General features: G+C 44.5%; 1 protein-coding gene across 1 annotated transcript; it reads right to left on the bottom strand.

The window, feature by feature from the left end:
* Window positions 1-5,925: 5,925 nt before the first annotated feature.
* Window positions 5,926-17,099, bottom strand: LOC129205259 (p53 apoptosis effector related to PMP-22-like). Its single transcript, XM_054822506.1, has 3 exons — window positions 16,659-17,099; window positions 9,074-9,217; window positions 5,926-8,414 (listed from the first exon to the last, which is right to left on the bottom strand). Exons 1-3 carry the CDS (start codon window positions 16,867-16,869, stop codon window positions 8,179-8,181), a joined length of 591 nt encoding a protein of 196 aa, XP_054678481.1. The 5' UTR covers window positions 16,870-17,099; the 3' UTR covers window positions 5,926-8,178.
* Between the last annotated feature and the right edge of the window lie 842 nt (window positions 17,100-17,941).

A 17,941-nucleotide genomic window follows, 5' to 3' on the forward strand; every position in this document is an offset into this window, starting at 1 on the left:
TAAAATGTCATTTACCAATTCTATAACACTACAATATATAATTTTCATGCATGATTTTTTAAAATATTTACATTATAACAAATATTGTTTGATGCTCACCCTTAGGGCAATACACTGGTACATGCAAACTGTCCAGGTCCATTTACACATATTCTTTTTGTTGCCACAGCTGATGTAGAAATGGCCACAATAAACTCCAAAAGATTGAGAGAACATGGATTTGGATTTGGATATTAAATGTTTTTTAAAAGATGGCTCCAGAAACATTCTTGAATGCGGCAGTAGACTGTAGCCGAGCCCTCACTCAGCCGTCTATATCCAGTCTCTTGCCAAGTTTCAGTCCTTCAAGAACAGTTGCAGTTTTCTAAAAACTCAGCCTGTTGGGTTTTTTTTCCCTCAGATAAAATAGCCAAATCAAGTGAAAGCAGTTTTGTAGCTGAAATCCAGTATGAAGTCAGGCACTGTCAGGTATTTGAGCGCCAGTGTTTGTTGATAAATAAAATCCTCTTCCCTGCTTTTTGAACGCTCGGCCATGTTTCAGGTAGGCATTTATGACTGAAGGATTTATCATCAGTTTTTGTGATAACTCACCTGTGGACAAATGCATATTGTCACAAATGTTAGCATTTGCGAGGTGATACCACAGAACACATTATCACGCTGTGAAAGAAAGATGAGTAGTGTTCAGTCATCATAGGTGTTTCTGCATCATGCCCATCTTTGTCATCCTTAAATAACTTAAAACTATAAGCCATCGTCACATTCAATACAAGGGTAATTTGTGGTATCTGGAACAGCAGAGAGGTAGATGTATTCAAAGGCGATAAAACGAAGTGTCTCGTGTAATTCTGATGCTCCTATGGCAATCAAGGAAAAATTATTGAAAACTTTGGCTAAGGAGTCCGTGGTTTGAAGCAATGACTTACCCACAATGTGTTTTGTATTTTGCAGCTTATGAGCTGGGTGTTTACGTGAAAGCAAATGCTTTCTCCTTTCCACTATCTGTGGATAGTCCCTCCTGGTTAACACCAACAACATCTGTTGAAAAGGAAAATGTTAATTATAAGGATACTGGAAATGCATTTTGAACAGGACTTAACTTTACTTCATTGCAAAATAAGAACACCCTCTTAAAAAAATGAACCCAGTCGAGATCTTGTATTTTCCCACACGCGGGGCCTTTCTGAGGGACTCTCCCGCAGCGGCTGGACACTGAGGTTTGTCCATGATGCTTGCAATGACCTGGGAGTGGTTGGTGCTCGGTCCTGCAGCCGCCCACCTGGGAAAGCCTTCTTCTAGCTGCCTCACGGAGCGCAGGAAAGCTCTGCAGAGGTTTGAGACCTCTGTTTGCTGGCCGCTGAGCTTGGAGGAAAATTTCCACGGGGTCTTGTTGAGACTTTTAGCAAGAACCGTCCAGGACCGGCTTGCTGTCGGACCTCTAAAACCTGCCCTGCGCGCAGCACTCACTGACTCTTGTCAGTAAAGCAGGCCTGCCTCGACGAGACAAACGCTTGGGCTTAAGAAGCACTTTCTTCCTTTCCTTAGTGGGGTTACTGGTCCAAAACCAGAAGATTATCAGGAGAGCAGGTTTAAACAGCTGAGTCACAAACATGAGGCTGCATCCAGGACTGCTGTTTCTGTGATCAATGCAAGGCTGTATTAGGAAAACACAACATTAGGAAAACACAAAAGTGTCTGTGTGCCTGAGCATGGATTTCATTTTCAGCTAGTTTTTGCTAAAGAACACAGTTTCTTCAGGGTGGGCTCTATACTGGAACGAGGTTTAACCCCCAGTTATTTCTCACAGATGGTCTGCAGAAGTTTGACGCATTCATCCTACCTCCCCAGGCAAACGGCCGACGTCAAGGGTGTCCTCTAACCCCACTACGCTGCTACCAGCCGAGATGGCTCCTGGCCATTGGTAACCATTCTTGGTTGTATCTTCCTTGGGCGGCTGGCAGGAGTGCAAGCTCTCTGATGGGCATACACGAGGCATGTTGCACCCAGGTTTTCTATGAAATAGTGTATAATAGTGTTAGAGTGGCACAGTGCAGCCCTGTTCTGCATATGGGATAAATTACATAAGCTACTTGCTTTGTGCCCCACATCTTCCCTGTGGCCCCCCTAGGCTGACTAAATAGTTGTCCCATAGCATTGGATCATAACAGTAACTCCTTTTTAAACGTACAGCTCAGCTGCCTTAGGAGGCAAATAAAATCAGCCTTACGTAGGTAACTCCCAGGTGCCAAACTTACGCTATTTACATTTCTGTGTCAAAGAAACCATTTTCAGTTACTGTGCCTTATGGGTCAGTTGGGAACAGCACCAGCTACTTCTTTAAGCACTTTGAGATTTACAGATAAGACACACATACCAAGCATATCTTTAAGAGTTTCGGCCATGAAATTTCACTTTGAGGTTCTCTAGCCAAAAGTGGGGTTTTGCTGAAACCAAAATATTATATGGAAATGACTGCTTCAGTTTTAAATGTTTGATATGGAATTGATTTGGAAAGTGGGCTGAAATGAAAATGGTTTTCTCCTATCAACTTTTTCAACTTTTCCTATTGTCTTGATACAAAATGCCAGTTGCGATTTTCCCAAGTTTTGTTTTGCAAGTTGTTTTGTCTTTCTATTGCAAATCAGAACAGAAATCAATTTTCAAGTATTGTGATTCATCTGATTTTTTTTTTTTGCAATAAGCTCTGCTTATTTCTTTCCTATGGGATTGCTAGCACAAAGAGAGTTTAAAAATAAGCTCTCTACTGAAAAGGGATCGTAATGACCACAGGTCAGTTCCTGCCCCAATTAAAAACCTCCATGCGAACGTACTTTAGCTGGTGGTCATTTCCCAGGGCAGCACAGCGGAGGACAGGACTTAGCTGGCTTTTAGGCTTACAGTTTCACTCCGAATCTTTCTGGGCCCTCTCAAACAGAGTGAACCCTGATTTCTGATGTGTCCCCTTGATGCTTAGCAATTTTTAATACTTATAAAATATTTCCATATTCACAAAGATCCCTGTGGAAAATAGGATGTGTTGCCCACAATCCCATAAACAAATAAAAAGCAACAGTCATACCAATGCTTCTGGTAAATACTATCCAATCCTGCAAAGATGTACCATGAGGAATATAATTCATGTAAACATTAATATTTATTATTTATATTATACAATGCATATTGCTTATCATACATTATTATTTATTTATATTATTTATACTTACAATATTCGTATTATAAAGCTCTAGATATGCCTGCATATTTTCCACTGCAGTCTTTATTATAAATTCAGTTTATTAAATTTAGGTATTCAAAAATCATAATTAAAACCCCCTTTGGATTATTCTGACAACTCCCAATAATTTTACGGAGGCAAAATTTGAGGGCATTGACTTTTTGCCTGGACTTTCTGGATGTCAAGCTCCACAGCTGGAGTAGCTTGGCACATACCTTTGGATGCCAGGAAAGCCCCAACGAAAGGCTGCTTACTGTACCAGCACAGACCTGCGCCAGGGATGCATCGAACCTATCATATATGTACACTGCACATGCACAGTAAAACCAACACATTCTTGGTCAATGGGATCTACACAGACAAACTGCTGCACCAGTGCAGTAATGCTGACGTATCGCACTGGCGTGGACTCATTGCAGATGGATTTCACTACTGTGCATGTACGTGTTACAGGAATCGCATTCAGAAACTCAGCATCCCCACTTCTGGCAAACATAGCCTCCTGATTTGATCATGCTTTATTCTGGTTGTGATTATCATCTCCCAAGTTAATTTTAAAATCTGTGCAGTTTCACCTACTAGCACTGAAAACTCTCTTTATTCAGGGTGCTGTTCCGTACTGCCGGTGACCTCCACTGCTCTGTGTTGTGGGACCAGTACCTCGGCTCTTCCGGCTGTTGTGCATCTGCTAAAGCATTTTGGTTTCCATTGATGTATGTGTTTGGTTCATCGTTAATAAGTGCTCGATGATCTTAGCAACTCTTTTCTGCATATGTAACCTTTCCTTTCAGTATGTGGATGCTTTTGTTTCATAGAATCATAGAATGGTTTGGGTTGGAAGGGACCTCAAAGATCATCTAGTTCCAACCCCCCTGCCATGGGCAGGGACACCCTCCACTAGACCAGGTTGCCCAAAGCCTCATCCAACCTGGCCTTGGACACTTCCAGGGATGGGGCATCCACAACTTCTCTGGGCAACCTGTTCCAGTACCTCACCACCCTCACAGTAAAGAATTTCTTCCTAATAGCTAATCTAAATCGACCCTCCTTCAGCTTGAACCCATTACCCCTTGTCCTGTCACTACACTCCCTCATAAACAGTCCCTCACCATCTTTCCTGTAGGCCCCTTCAGGTACTGGAAAGCCACAATTAGATCTCCCCGGAGCCTTCTCTTCTCCAGGCTGAACAATCCCAACTCTCTCAGCCTGTCCTCATAGGAGAGGTGCTCAAGCCCTCTGATCAGCTTCATGGCCCTCCTCTGGACTCGCTCCAATGTTTCTATAGTGCTTTATCACCATAACAACCCTCCTTCCCCCCAAAAAAAACCCAACAAACCCTTGAATGATCTGTTACTACACTGTCTTGATTTATGTATGTATTATAGGTCCAAAAGTCCTTAGATGCAGAATGTAAAGGTCAGGTGAATACTTCTTAAGAATTCTACCTTCTCAAGGAATGGTCTAAAAAATTAGTCACTTGTTACATCAACTAAAAATACAAAATCCCAGTGGGGTGTGGCAGCTGTTTCCCATATCCATGACATTTAATCATTAATCATCCCATTCAGGTCACTTAGCCTTCCTTAGCACCCAGTCATACATGTTTTGGATTGCTCATAACTCCCCCTGAGAAAAGAGCCAAGTGTGCTCGGACTCTCCCAAACTGCTCTCTTCTCTCCAGGGTTGGGTTAGAAGGAGCTACCCTGAAGCTCCCAAGACATGTTCAGGGCATTTTGGTGAGCACGGAATTAGGCTGCAGCTGAATGCAGACCAGTAGGTAAACAAGTGTACAAATGTTCTTCATATGAAAAAAAAATGGGCATTATACCAACCCTCCAATTATCTTCAAAGCATTTAAGAAAGTCTAAAAGGAACAAGGATATTTTCCCTAATTATGTACTTAAATTTAAGAGTAATTGGGAGGGACACACACCAAAACCCAAAAGAAACCCATGCAAGCTGCCAGAATCCAGGGTGGTAACTGTGTTTTAAAACTAAGACATTTAAGGAAGAGGACAGCTAAAAAAAATCAGGAGAATGGTGAACCTGTCTTTCCAGAAATCAGAAGCTGCAGGCTGGTTTAAGACAGCAGTGGCCGACAAGAGATTTGCTCTCTGTAAAAACACAGAAAGTGTTGTTCACGGTACCGAATGCCACTCACACAGGGCTATACAGGGGCCAGGCATAAGCTGAGGTTAGAAATGGGAAGGTTTCTAATCATGGGAGAAGTGCAGCCTTCCACTGAAAACAGCAGGTGAGTACCATCTTTGTCTTCATATTTAAAGTTCTTGATCAGTGTATGAAAGCTATTTTGCAGTTTTGATAAAAAAAAAAAAAAAGAACAGGCTTCCGACATCTGAGACCTCCTGTAGACCGTAACATTCTTCAAGTGTTTAGGGTTCCCTAAAGTTGTGATGCATTTAAGAGGTTTTGGCTTAGCAAAGGGGTTTTTATGCCTGGCACTTCTGATGAAAGCGTACAGCCATGTTTTACAGTGCATACCCAAGCTTATTTGACTAGAAAATGAAGGTGTTGCCTCCTAGACATAAGAGGTCTTTAACTTACTTTTATTAACCTGACAATTCATGGATACTGATATTCATGTGAAGAGAAGTAAAGAATGGCTATTTGCTTGAGTTTATGAAATTAATCTGTGAACCACAAACAACACCAAGTTTCTACAACTGTCAGTTAAAACAGTTTTAATTAACCCACCACATTTGAAAGGAATGCCACATACATTAGTATCACTTGAGAGTAATTAATGACTATTTGCAATAGCTTTCTCCAGAACATCTTAATTGTGTAACATGCTGGTTATGCTTCCACCCCTCCCAGTACATTCAGAGCCAAGTTTATTTTACATTTGTGCTTTTTTGACAAGTTATGACAATGCTTATAAAAACCCCATACAAAAGACTTAAGTTATGCTGAACCCTATTACTATACCATCCTCCCTCTCATTAGGAAGGGTGTCCATTTTCTTACGTCCTTTCTCCTTCTCAGCTTTAGCTGTGCAAGGATTTTCCAGACTTGGGATTCTCTGCTGTGTTTTGAATTCACTAGAAAATTAGGTCCTAACATTACTCATGACACAGAGAAGTCTACACAGTATTGCCCACCAGCCAGTATTATACAGAAAAGAAAAAAAAAAAAAAAAAGGCACATTTGTCACAGGATTCTCTTCTTCAGCAAGAATCATAAATACAGTTGATTATATATGCCATGATTGAGCTTGTAACACAGTTCTGAAGTCTGCAGATGTTTACACTCTGTCAAGTTATAAAATACAAGCCTGGAAGGGACCTTCAGAAGTCACCTGGCCTTTCCAAAACAAGATCATACGCAATATACAGAATTACCAAATTAAAAAAGATGTTACAAAACAGAAAGCTATACAATATATAATACAAGAAATATTGGGTATTGAAAAAGCTTAGTTCTAAATGACTTTAGCTTTACAGTATGCTGGTTAATGCTTTGTAAATTCTATTTTGTACACGTGCATGAATACATATACTCACACAGTTACCCTCTGCTAAGTACTGCGTTCACAACAGTAAGAAATAAGTCCCCAACTGCTCATTACACAGAGTAACGCGCAGCATTTGCTTACCACCCTACCTGTACCCCCCTCAGAAATCTGCTTCTGCTAGAGCTACTTCCCCTCTAGCTGGAAGAGGAGCTCCACAAAAGAGCCTCTTCCTTCTTCTTCCCCAGCTGAAGAAAGCTCTGACAAAGATTATAGACTATAATTAAATCTGCTGTAAGGTGCTGCAGGTCCATGATCAACACAGACACGGCTCTGCCTCACTGCAATACTTATTTGGAATTGCTGGCTCCAGAAACACAAGCTAGGAGCCAGCCAGATTAGTCCCCGAGACGGGTGTCTGTACAAAGTTTGCATACGTAAATTACTCATGGAACTGCTTTTCTATTTTTACCTGTTATACCTAGTGACTCACAAAGCATCCTCAAGTTTTCTAAACTCTGGAGTACCTACAGCGTGCTTTAGAAACTTTTGGAGGTTTTCAACACCTTATGCTAAGATTTGTCTCCAAAGCACGGCTGATAATTAAAACCCTGCAGTTTTACAAAGGTAGACATAAAGAACAGTGCATGTTTCTACTCAAAGGCATTTTCTAAATCAGCATCCCTCGAATACCATGTAAAAATGTATGCAGTTTAACATCTGAAGGTTTATTGATTCTCTCTGTGACAATGTACATCAAATTATATGTGGCTCCATCACAAGTCCTGCTGTGGCCACAAAACCACCAATAAGTGTTACATTAGCCACTGTTACACACACCAGCTCCATGCTTTAGAGATCTCTCCGTTCAAGAGCACCAATTGGTGGAAAATAAATTGTAATTTTATTTTCCCCTTAATTCAAATAGCTAATAGTCAACAATAGTCCAGTAACAGGAATGAAACAAGATTCTTAGGCAGCAGGTGACTGCAATAGCCTCAGGGAAGTTCCTTCCTTGGGACCGACTTTGGAGGAAAAAAACCCATTCTTTGGAAGGCTGTTTTTTTTCCAGTTCCATTTAAGGCAATTTTGTCAGAGGTGAAAACAAAATAACTTGCAGGTCCCTCTAATGGGTTGTTTAAAATCTCTCCTCTTCCTTTCTACACTTGAAACACTACATCTTTATTCATAAGCAAATGTTTGAATAAAATAAGGATGACTCAATTAGTCAGGAGGGGAAGGAGCAAGTAAACCACCCAAACAGAATCGACATGATAATACGTAAATAATACTTTGGGTAAAAGCTATTTGCTTAAAGATGCCAATGTTTTTACTAATTTATTGCCAGGGCTAGTAAGAAATACTCTGGAGAAATAAGGTGGTTTTTTTCAGTCTCCTATAATCGCACCAAATTTACATCAGAGGTGCTCCTCTGCTGTTTCGACAGTTGGTTGTACTTGGATTTAATCTTTCAATTTAAGTATGGTGCTCTCTCTGGGGACGAGTAGTAATAGGTAGGCTTGATGTTTCCCAGGACTTCATCTTCCCAGTTGGGGAGGCAGCAGAAGAAGAAAGCACAACCTATTACAACAACAGTGCTGGCCCAACCAAAGCCATAGGCCCAGCTGAACATGTTATCTCCCGTCAGTGGAATTTCTTCTGCGAATTTCACTGGGTAGATGACCAAGCCTATGATTTGGAATGCAGCTAGAAAGAAAGAAAGAAAGAAAAGCAGGAGTAAATGACAATGAATGCTTTACACTTCCCACTAAAAAAAGGTACCTGGAGATAACTGCCTATCTTTTTAAGATCTGCAAGGGTTAGCTTCAGTCCTACAATGAAATCTGCATTCTTACAGAAAGGTACGTGACTCCTGGCCCAGACAGATCCCTACGCCTATCTGACTGTGGCAGCTACGGCTGACATTGCCAGGTTGCTACGGCGCGCACCTGCATGCCGCGACCAGCCCTGTCCTGCAGCCAGGCACCGTGATCCCTGCAGAGCCAGTTACCTCCCGCTTGTACCACAGCCCCGTCGCTGCTCCTCCCCTCGGGAAGGTGGGAAGCACCCGGGCCTCTCAGCTCCTGAGTCTTTGCATGTGACATGCAGGGTCAAAGGTGCCGGTTGCCCCCGAGGTGCCGGTTGCCCCCGTACACTGCTTTTGGGAAAGTGCTAACTGACAAAGGCCACTGGGGCTTCCCTAACCATTATCCTCTCAGAGCATAAATCAACCTTCCCTTATTCCCCATGAAAATGAGTCATAAACCAAAGACAGCTTATTTCATAAGGGAGGCTCCATCTAGCATGTTTTTCTGCTGATGCCTGTTTTACATCTAAAATAATCTTGTCTCTGTGCCCAGCCTTACCAACAACAAAGAGCAAGCCTCCAATTCCTCGCACAAAGTTGAAGCGGAGTATCTCGATCGAGAACGCGATGACTGCGAGGGCGAAACAGATGACCAGGATCACAAAGCCAACGAGGTACGTGGCAGCTGCTGCTCTCCCCCATCCTTGAAGAGAAAACAAGAAAGACGTTACACACAGCAGTGCACTGAACTGTAGGTCATTGCAGGTCTTTGGTTTCCTTTAATAATTTTTTTGTTGAAATCCTTTACTGTGAGCACGCCCTATGTCAAAGCAATACCAGATGCCTCCAAAGGGCACAGCTGAGAGGTGCCATTGCTGGTGCAGCAGCACAGAAGTCCCTGCCTCCTAACTTGTCCTGCTGAAAAGGTAGGGGGATATAGTGCAGTATGGTAATAGAGATAACACCTCCAAATCCCGCATCTGTAAGAAACCCACATCTGAGCAGACAGGGCACACAACAACTGACAATGTACTTTATCGTTACCGTTCCTGTTCAACATGCAAGTTTACAAAACCACTTCCATGCACGGAGGGAGGATGAGAGCAGACAAGAGGGTACCACCGCAGGAGATAGCTGCTGGGAAATAATAGTGCTGTCAGCATCCAGCTTCTTGCCTGTTTGTTTATGACAAGAAAAATGCATGTGGAGGAAAATTAGCATGACCGAAAAGAAATAGATTTGGAATAGCTGAAGTGAGAGATGACAAAGAGAAAGCTCTTGAAAATCAGTATCTATTTTCAAGCTGAAAAAATTTAGAAACAGCTGAAATGTAGCAGGTGGAGGAGAAACAGCAGAATCTGAGGTAAAGTGGAAGAGTTCTCTTTGAATCATTACTTTGACATTTGATGGGATGGGGTGGTGCAGATTCTTAGGATCAAGCAGCTGCAGGCTGGAGAGGCTCAGGCACGAAGCAATTGGCCTTATCCCAGCAGAGATGCACCAGCACCCAGAACTCACCCACCACAGGCCAGGGCAGAGGCAACAAAGGTAAGAAAACCTCCCCAAAACCAGCAGGCAATTCCCTTTTTGCAGTAACAGGGGCTGGTGAAAAGGCCCTCATTACAGCCAGACCCTGTCCTTTTTAGAAACCAAGGAGGAGTTCAGGTGAGCCCAATGCAAACAGCAGCAAGGAAAGGTGTTCCTGCCCTGGAGGCAGGATACCTGCCCACATGGGCTAAACCATATCGCTAGTGCTTTGTTTTCCAGTCAGCTGTCAGCACAGCTCACTTCCCACGTCTGCATAACGTGGGTTTCTATTTTCACACATTCAGACAGAGGTAGGGCCAGATCCCGAGCTCCCTCCAACATGGGAATAAAGAGGGCAGCAAGATCTAGGTCAGAATGTTTTCCAAAAAATCTCTCTCTCATCAGAGCTGTCTTTTCCAACACAGCTGAAGTGACTCTGGAGACACCCTGCTTTCAACATAGGCTCCGTTCTTCCTGTGCAAAAACTAAGAGGAAAAAGACAGTGAGACAGAGAACCTTTTCCTAAAGAGTTAAAATCCTCCACCTTAACTCATGTACTCTACTAGTTGCATAAATGGGGACAACCTAGTAATTTGAGACCGAGAATGCAGTAAAACTCTCAGACACCTCTACTAGGTACATCAATTTACTCTTTGAAAGCAAAGCATTGTTTTACAGCTATTTTCATTAGATCAGTCTGAACTGGTTTCTTTCCCCCCTATTCCAATAGCAATACAGCAGCCACCCGTCAGCCAGATCTCAACCCAAAACCCCCAGCCACCACCACTGCCACCTGAAGACAGTCATGCTGGCACAGAAAGGGTAAGGAAAGGGATTTCCTTCCCCTCTCCCTTCTTGGAGCTACTCAAGACAGCAAAAACTTTTCAAATTAATTCTCCTTCCGCCAGCTGTGCATGTTTCATATCCCTTCCCTAAGAGAGTGCTGCGGGCTGAGGAGGCAGGGAGGGAGGACACCCGATGAGCGTCTGGAGATTAAAGCTATGTCAGTGGTCTGATAAAATCTTTTCATACAAAATATTCTCTGACGTACCTAACGCAGGTACTGGATATTGTCTCCACAATAGGATTTATTTAGGGATAACTAATATAAAGGGATATTTAACCATTACACACAGCCAGCCCAGGAAAAGTGATTCAGACTAAATGACCTAGGAATGCTACGTATCGATATTTCCACGATTAAGAAAAAAAGCACAGCAGGAAGAAGGAACACTTAGTTATCAAAGCACATTCCCTTTCAGATGCATTACATGTGCTGGCACAACGTAGGAAGCCAAGTCTGGCATTTGCCTGATAAAATTTAGGTTGCAAACTCAAATACACCTGCAGGTTAGTCACCTTGAGGTTTGGTGCAACACAAACACGACTGGAGGAGATATGAGCCAGAAAGCCCCCAGTGCTCTCTCTGCTATTTCCATATCCTCTGTGCTTACTTTACAAGTATAACAAGCTTTTGGATACAGGTCAGCCCCATCTCTGCTCACAGTAATTTATTTTCTTGTCTCTGGTGATATGAAAATGACAATACACATAGCTGTAGGAAATGTCTTGTCAGGAAGATTAATATCAAGCCCGGCTTTGTTTCAGGTCTTCGGAAGCAGGGCAGTAGTAGGTACCACCATTATGAAATTCAGTGGGTTTTGTGCTCACATGTGACAGAGCTCAGTGCTGGTGACCCCATACCTTCCTCTCCTTCTCCTGCTGGATCTTCTCCAATGGCAGTTATCAGCAGGTTGATACTGATAAAACCTGCTAAGACTGAGTCATAGGTGCTGGCCACAGCACTGGACAGGACGAGACAATAACCATCAAATGGCCAGCCTGCCACATGAGCACCAGTGGGAGTCACAGGAAGGGCAGCAAAAAGCTCTGGACTTGTACATACACACAGTGCAAGAAAAACCTCAGAAAAATAACTGGAAGTCTTTCAATAAGTGACTGATAGAAGAGGTTGCAGTGGGAGGCTGCACCCTTACCAAGCGCAGGGTGCAGCCCTGGCACACTCCTTTCCCCCACAAACTGTTGCTACCCCCACTGACGGGGAGAGGTTTCAGTGGAGGGGTTGCTGCAGGGCTCCGACTGAACTTGGTGTTTCTCTGTGAGGGATGCCCCCCATACCCATCAAGTCAGGCTTTCCCGGCTCTTTCTCCTCCCAGAGGCTCCTGAGAGCTGACAGAGCTCCTGCAGGCACCCAGCTCTCCGGCTCTGTCTGCAAGATCCTCCGCCTACGGCTCCTGGCTGCCGGGAGGGGAGAGGTGCGGGTTTACTCTCACAGCCACCTTAAGAGCTGGAGAGACCTGATCACACTCAGAGAAAGACAGATCAGACCCAGTTTCTAGCTGGTTTGTGCTCAGAAGTACCTTGTAATCATGAGACATTTAGGCAGAATTTTAAGTTTTCCGTGAAAATAGAAAATTCTCAGGTCCCTTCATTTGGCAGAGAGAGTACTTCTTACTCAAAATAGGCATATATATATATATAATGTTTGTTTATGAAATCAAACAATAACGCCAGAGTAATTTGAGGCTGCATAAACAGGAGAGCAGAAAAGCAGAACAGTTGGAGGTATTAGCATTCCCCAAGTCAGCTTTCCCTCAAAGAAGAGTCAAGTTCTTTACATCTAATCAGTAGAAAAATATTTATCAGTTAGGTGGTGTTGAAAGAACATTAAAAAAACCAAAACTGTTTGGGGGCTGAAGGTCTATAATTATTAGGAAGGATTAAAAGTTTTATTACATAGCTTGATTAATGATCACTATGGAAGGGAACTAAGCTGCAAATGTTATTGTGCAACTAACTAGGAGGGGTTGGGATTATTTAATGATGAGCACCAGTAATATGATGAAATAAAAAAAAAAAAAAAGCAACAGAGCCTTAGTGTTAGGTGTATTTCCTGATTTTATTTGGCCATGCCTCAGCCTCACCAGGGAGGAGATGGAAGCTCTACAGGGTAGGATATTTAAATCTAGATTTCCCTTTAGAAATGAATAAAAGGACTAGGAAATAGTCTAGCAGGAAAATGAACTGCTACAGGATTTGAAGTAACAAGCCTTTCTCATCTTTGTTCACTTACAAAAACAAGCAAGTTTGTTAGCTTGTGAATAACTGGAATCTTAGGGTAGAAAGTTTTACCATGACATGCGTAGATGAGGCACATTTTTACACTCCACTTATAATATTTTTCTGTATATAAATAGCAGTAGCAATTCTGGTTTGGCCTTGAGACCCCAGTACATAGAATGCCCAAAAATATCTGCTTCGTTGATGAAACAAAGGAGTAGCGGACTGCAAGCAAGAGAGCACCATCAGTAGTATTTTCTTGCTCACATAATGTGCAAACTTCCATGGTAGCATGACTGGTGAAGGGAAGGTATATGTCTACCCACCACGAGCACAGGACAACCCAGAATCAAAGGTTTGCTGGGAGGGCTGGTTGGGAATTAATACTGGGAATCACAGCTCTGTTTTGGTTTTAGAAGTGCAGGAAAAGCAACTGCTATACTACCAAACTATTAAATAAAAGCCCCCTAGTACAAACTTGACTTCAGGCACTTGGGTCTGCCAGGAGCTCAGGAGATGCACAGTCCTATATATTTCCAACTTCTAACACTGCGGGTTGCTAGCAGTGGAAGTGCGCCTGCTGCGCGCACAGCCCAGCGGCAGAGACGCCAGCCTCGCCTGCTCCCTGGAGAGTTGCAGTAAATATTTTCTGGGTGTAGATAGGGACACCAACTGCTACACCTCTTCCATCAGCATCTTCCAAGTGCCTGCACTCAGCAGACACTATAAACTAAGTCTGTTTGTCTCTAATACATCCTGGCATCATAAATCAGACAGAAGCATGCCTGAAAAGAGGCATACTGAAAAGATATGTGTACCTGTAACATTCCTCCTTTACTTACCAGGCCTCTCAGTGAAGTCAACACATGCACTCAGCTTCACCAATAACCTGTGGTATCAAAGTCCATACCTCTAGGGACACAGCTACAGTGGCACAGCTGCGGTAAAACATGATTCACAAAGGCTGGGCTCCTACTTCTTGGTTCCACCTTTTTTTTCTTTCTTTTTTTCCTTTTCTTTTGGCACTTACTAACGATCCAGCTGAATGTTTCCCTTTTTCTAAGTTGGCTGTTGTGCACTTAATGAATATCAACTGGCTGTTAGGAATACAAGAAAGAGTTAACCTCCATGCGATCACCTTTACACGCCCATCTTTTACAGTGATAATTCAAAGCAAAGGTGCTGGGAGCAGCCATTCAGAACCAGGAGGACATAGCCACCCACAAATATTGCTCCTAAACTCATAGCCTCATCACTATAAAGACAAGAGCCCTCTCCAAGTAACCACATTGCAAACAATCCTTGTCATATCTGATGGTTTACTGATATGTTCTAAAGACGTAGTCAACAGTTTAATCCTGCAATGGTCCAGACTAAGTCGTCCTGAGTCATATTATAGTGTAGTACAGCAGCTCTGCGTTGCAACATGTTGATAATACACAGACGCTGCCAGCCAGGTACTTCCCAGATACAAACCAGTACAGAGCTCTAAACAAAATCCTTCCCCAGCTCCCTACCAAATGACCTCCCACTCTTCTTTTTCCCCTTCCACTTCTTCCCTCTTATGTGGTATTTGCAAATGTGCATTAAGAAGCAATGCAGTTTAGGAGACATTCCTATTTGCAAATCTTTGTTCCTGTCCCTTTCTTTCCCACGTAGAATAAGTGACTCGCCTGCTTTTGCTCTTCCACTTCTCAGTACGTATGCTGCAGCTCAGTTAAGAAACTGTCTAAGGGAGCTTTCTATTAATGAGGATCCACTCTGAAGTTTTTGTTTCATCAGGAGAGGCGCAGGATGGTTAGTGCATAGTAGTTATTGTATGCAAAACACAAGTTATGCATCTCAATTAATTAACTTTTATTTTCCCCGCAGCAGTGCTGTAAATGCCTGCTAGGCATTTCTTCCTTTGTAAATGCCCTCACCTATTTTGAGTGTAATTGCATTAGCATAGAAAAAAGGAAACAAAATAAATCAAACCTGAACTCATATGTTATACCCTGTCTCTAGATGTAAATAGTATTTGAATAGACAGTGGCATTGATGTCATGAAAATTAGAAAAGAGGCAATGTCAAGTTGGTCTAAATAAGCTAAGGATTTTAATAAATTTTGGTTTAAATAAGCCGAGGCTTAAATAAGGGAAGTGAAGGATACTATTCCTCTTTGACTGCTTGTTAACTAGCAAAAACAGCAGAAAGTTGCTCGGGACTGATGCAAAGCACACACCCATCAGTACGCAGGGATGTGAGAAGCAGTGTCACTACAGAAGAAAGCAAATTTCACCAGCTCTACTGCATTAGCAGTTCTCCCCTGTGCAATGCAAATTTCAGCAACTCTACTGCACTAGCTTTTCTTCTCTCTTTAATGGGGGAGATGGGTATTTTTGTCATACTAGCCAGATTTCTTCCACCTACAGTAAGACCTGCAGTCATCACCTGGCTGAGAAATGAAGCCAGTTGCTCTTGCAATATATTCAAGATTTAGCTTACGCACGAGTGTTGCAATGGAAAGCTTCTGGAAGTCAGTCCACCATGCTCGGGCGGCAAGGGATCTGCGCGGGGCAGCAGTCCCAGCTCTCCCAGCTGAAACACACCCTTCCAGCTTCCCAGTCTCCAAAGTACCCTCGTCCAGGATCTTAAGGCGGGTCTGCTTATTAGTCCAGAAATATTTTGTTTGAGGGAAAAGCAGATGTAATCCAACTCACATGTTCTAGCAAAAAAACCCCCAAAGTCCCCCAAAACCTCAGAAACTGGGAGTGTGTGGTAAGAATATAACGTTGGCGATGCCAGATACAGAAGCAGCTCAGCAAATTAAAACAGAGGCGCAGTTATTGGCTGATGTAGGCCCCAGTGCAAGAGAGAGGTATACAGAGGAAATGGCATTTTTTTCTGTCTGCAGACCCACATCAGGCCATTTTAAGCTGCAAGTTGGGAGGCATCTGAATATCTGAGTTCCCTTGGCCAGGCAGGGTTAAATTAGGGTGCCTTCTCCCTCCGGAGGGCTGGGGGAAGTCAGTTTGGCTATCATCCAGGTGAGGCTCTGGACAGGACTCCCTGTGTGCAGGTTTCCCTGCTCACCATCTGACCGGTGAGGCCACGGGCACGGGGAACAGCCCAGTGCTGGGCAAGGCTGCCAGGACGGCAGCCTGCAGATCACTGAAAGAAAGCAAACTGGAGAGCTGAAGGGACTTGTGGCCAGTTGGCTCTCCTACTTTGGTTCTAAAATAACTTTAAAAAAAAAAAAAACAACCAAAAAAAAACCCCACCACAACACAAAACAACCTGGCTTCTCAGTGTTGTACTGACAGAAAAGATTGCTCTGAAGCAGTCTGGACCTGTATTTCTTTTAAGCCCTGAAACCGGCGTTAGCACTGGTTCTGCAGGGGAAACCCCATCCCAGAAAGCAGCTGCTCCACAAGAGAGGCGGGGAGGCCGTTCGCGGCGTTAGCACCCACCGCTCTCCAGCCGCTGCCCCCGAGTGCGGCTGGTGGCCAGGGCCAGGGTCCCGGCGAGGGGAGGGCAGGGGGCTCCCCGCTTACCGTAGTCCATGAGGGATTCGCAGTTCCAGTTGAGGTCCGTCGGGCCCCGGGTGCAGCTCTCCCACAGCGACGCTTGCTGCACGTAGGGCTCCGACTCGGACTCCAGCCATCCCCTGCCAGCCAGGGCGATGATGCCCATGATGATGGCCAGGCCCAGCAGCAGGGGCAGGAGCCACCTGCACCTCCAGCAGGCGAGGCCGCACACCACCATCCTGCCCGGCCGGCGGGGGGACCCGGCGAGCCCGAGCGTCGCGGGTGCGGCGGGGCGGGGTGCGGCGGGGACGCTCCGCCGGGACGGGAGACTGCGTGCGTGTCGGTCCGATCGGGTTTTTAAGGTGCCGGGGGAGGCGGGAGTCCCACCCACATTCCTCTGACTAAGCCTGGCGGCGGCCGCAACCGGTGGGGCCGGCGGAGAGGAGAGGAGAGGAGGGAGCTCGGGGCTGGGCCCCGCTCCGCGCTCTGCCCCGGCTCCCTCCCTGCCCCGCCAGCCGCCCGTCCCTTCACTCGGCCTCCCTCGGCTCGGGCTTGCACTTAACCCCTTGCTGGCTGCCACCCTCCCGCCTCCGGGCCCGCTTCTCCGCCGTGGCCCCGCCACCCCGAAACGTAACCATAGCAAAAACTTCAGGTTCTTGCTAGGTTTCACAAGCCCTGCCCTCCTCCCGGGTGCTGAAGCTCATCCTTCTCCTCTCTGTTCGCTAGACAGACAGACCAGCGTTACCCAACATGGGTAATACTAATGATGTTAGCCACTTCAGGTACCAAAAGCTTGCAATAAGCTGCTTTGCAGTTGAAACGGTCAACTTCTTGTCCAACTTTTCATGCAAATGCAAAGAAGAAAGGAAGGTGTTATTTGAGGGTGGGAATGTGACATTATTAACAAGGAAGCCTTGTCTGGCATCAAGCTCAGCATTAAACAAATGCATGTTTCCTAATGGCAGACTAATGAGTGCTTGATTGCAATTGTGCTCTGGCTTCCAACCAGGCTGTGCCGGGCACAGTCCAGGAGTGGTACTCAGGACCCACATGCCCTGATCCTTCCCCATCCCATGTCTGGAAATGCACCCCCGAGATGACCAAAATGAAGGCTTCCCCATCACATGGCATGCATGAACAGCCAACATTTTTGTCATGGGAGAAACACTTCTCCACAATAAGATCCACACACATCCCATCATGTCATCCCATTGCCCAGCACCAACGCAAATGCTCGTCATATGAGCAGACATGTGCCTGACACAGGACTAGGGGTGCATACATTTTGGGCACGTATTTCACACATATTT

This window comes from Grus americana, chromosome 3 (genome assembly GCF_028858705.1).
Source record: "Grus americana isolate bGruAme1 chromosome 3, bGruAme1.mat, whole genome shotgun sequence".
Classification (NCBI taxonomy): domain Eukaryota; kingdom Metazoa; phylum Chordata; class Aves; order Gruiformes; family Gruidae; genus Grus; species Grus americana.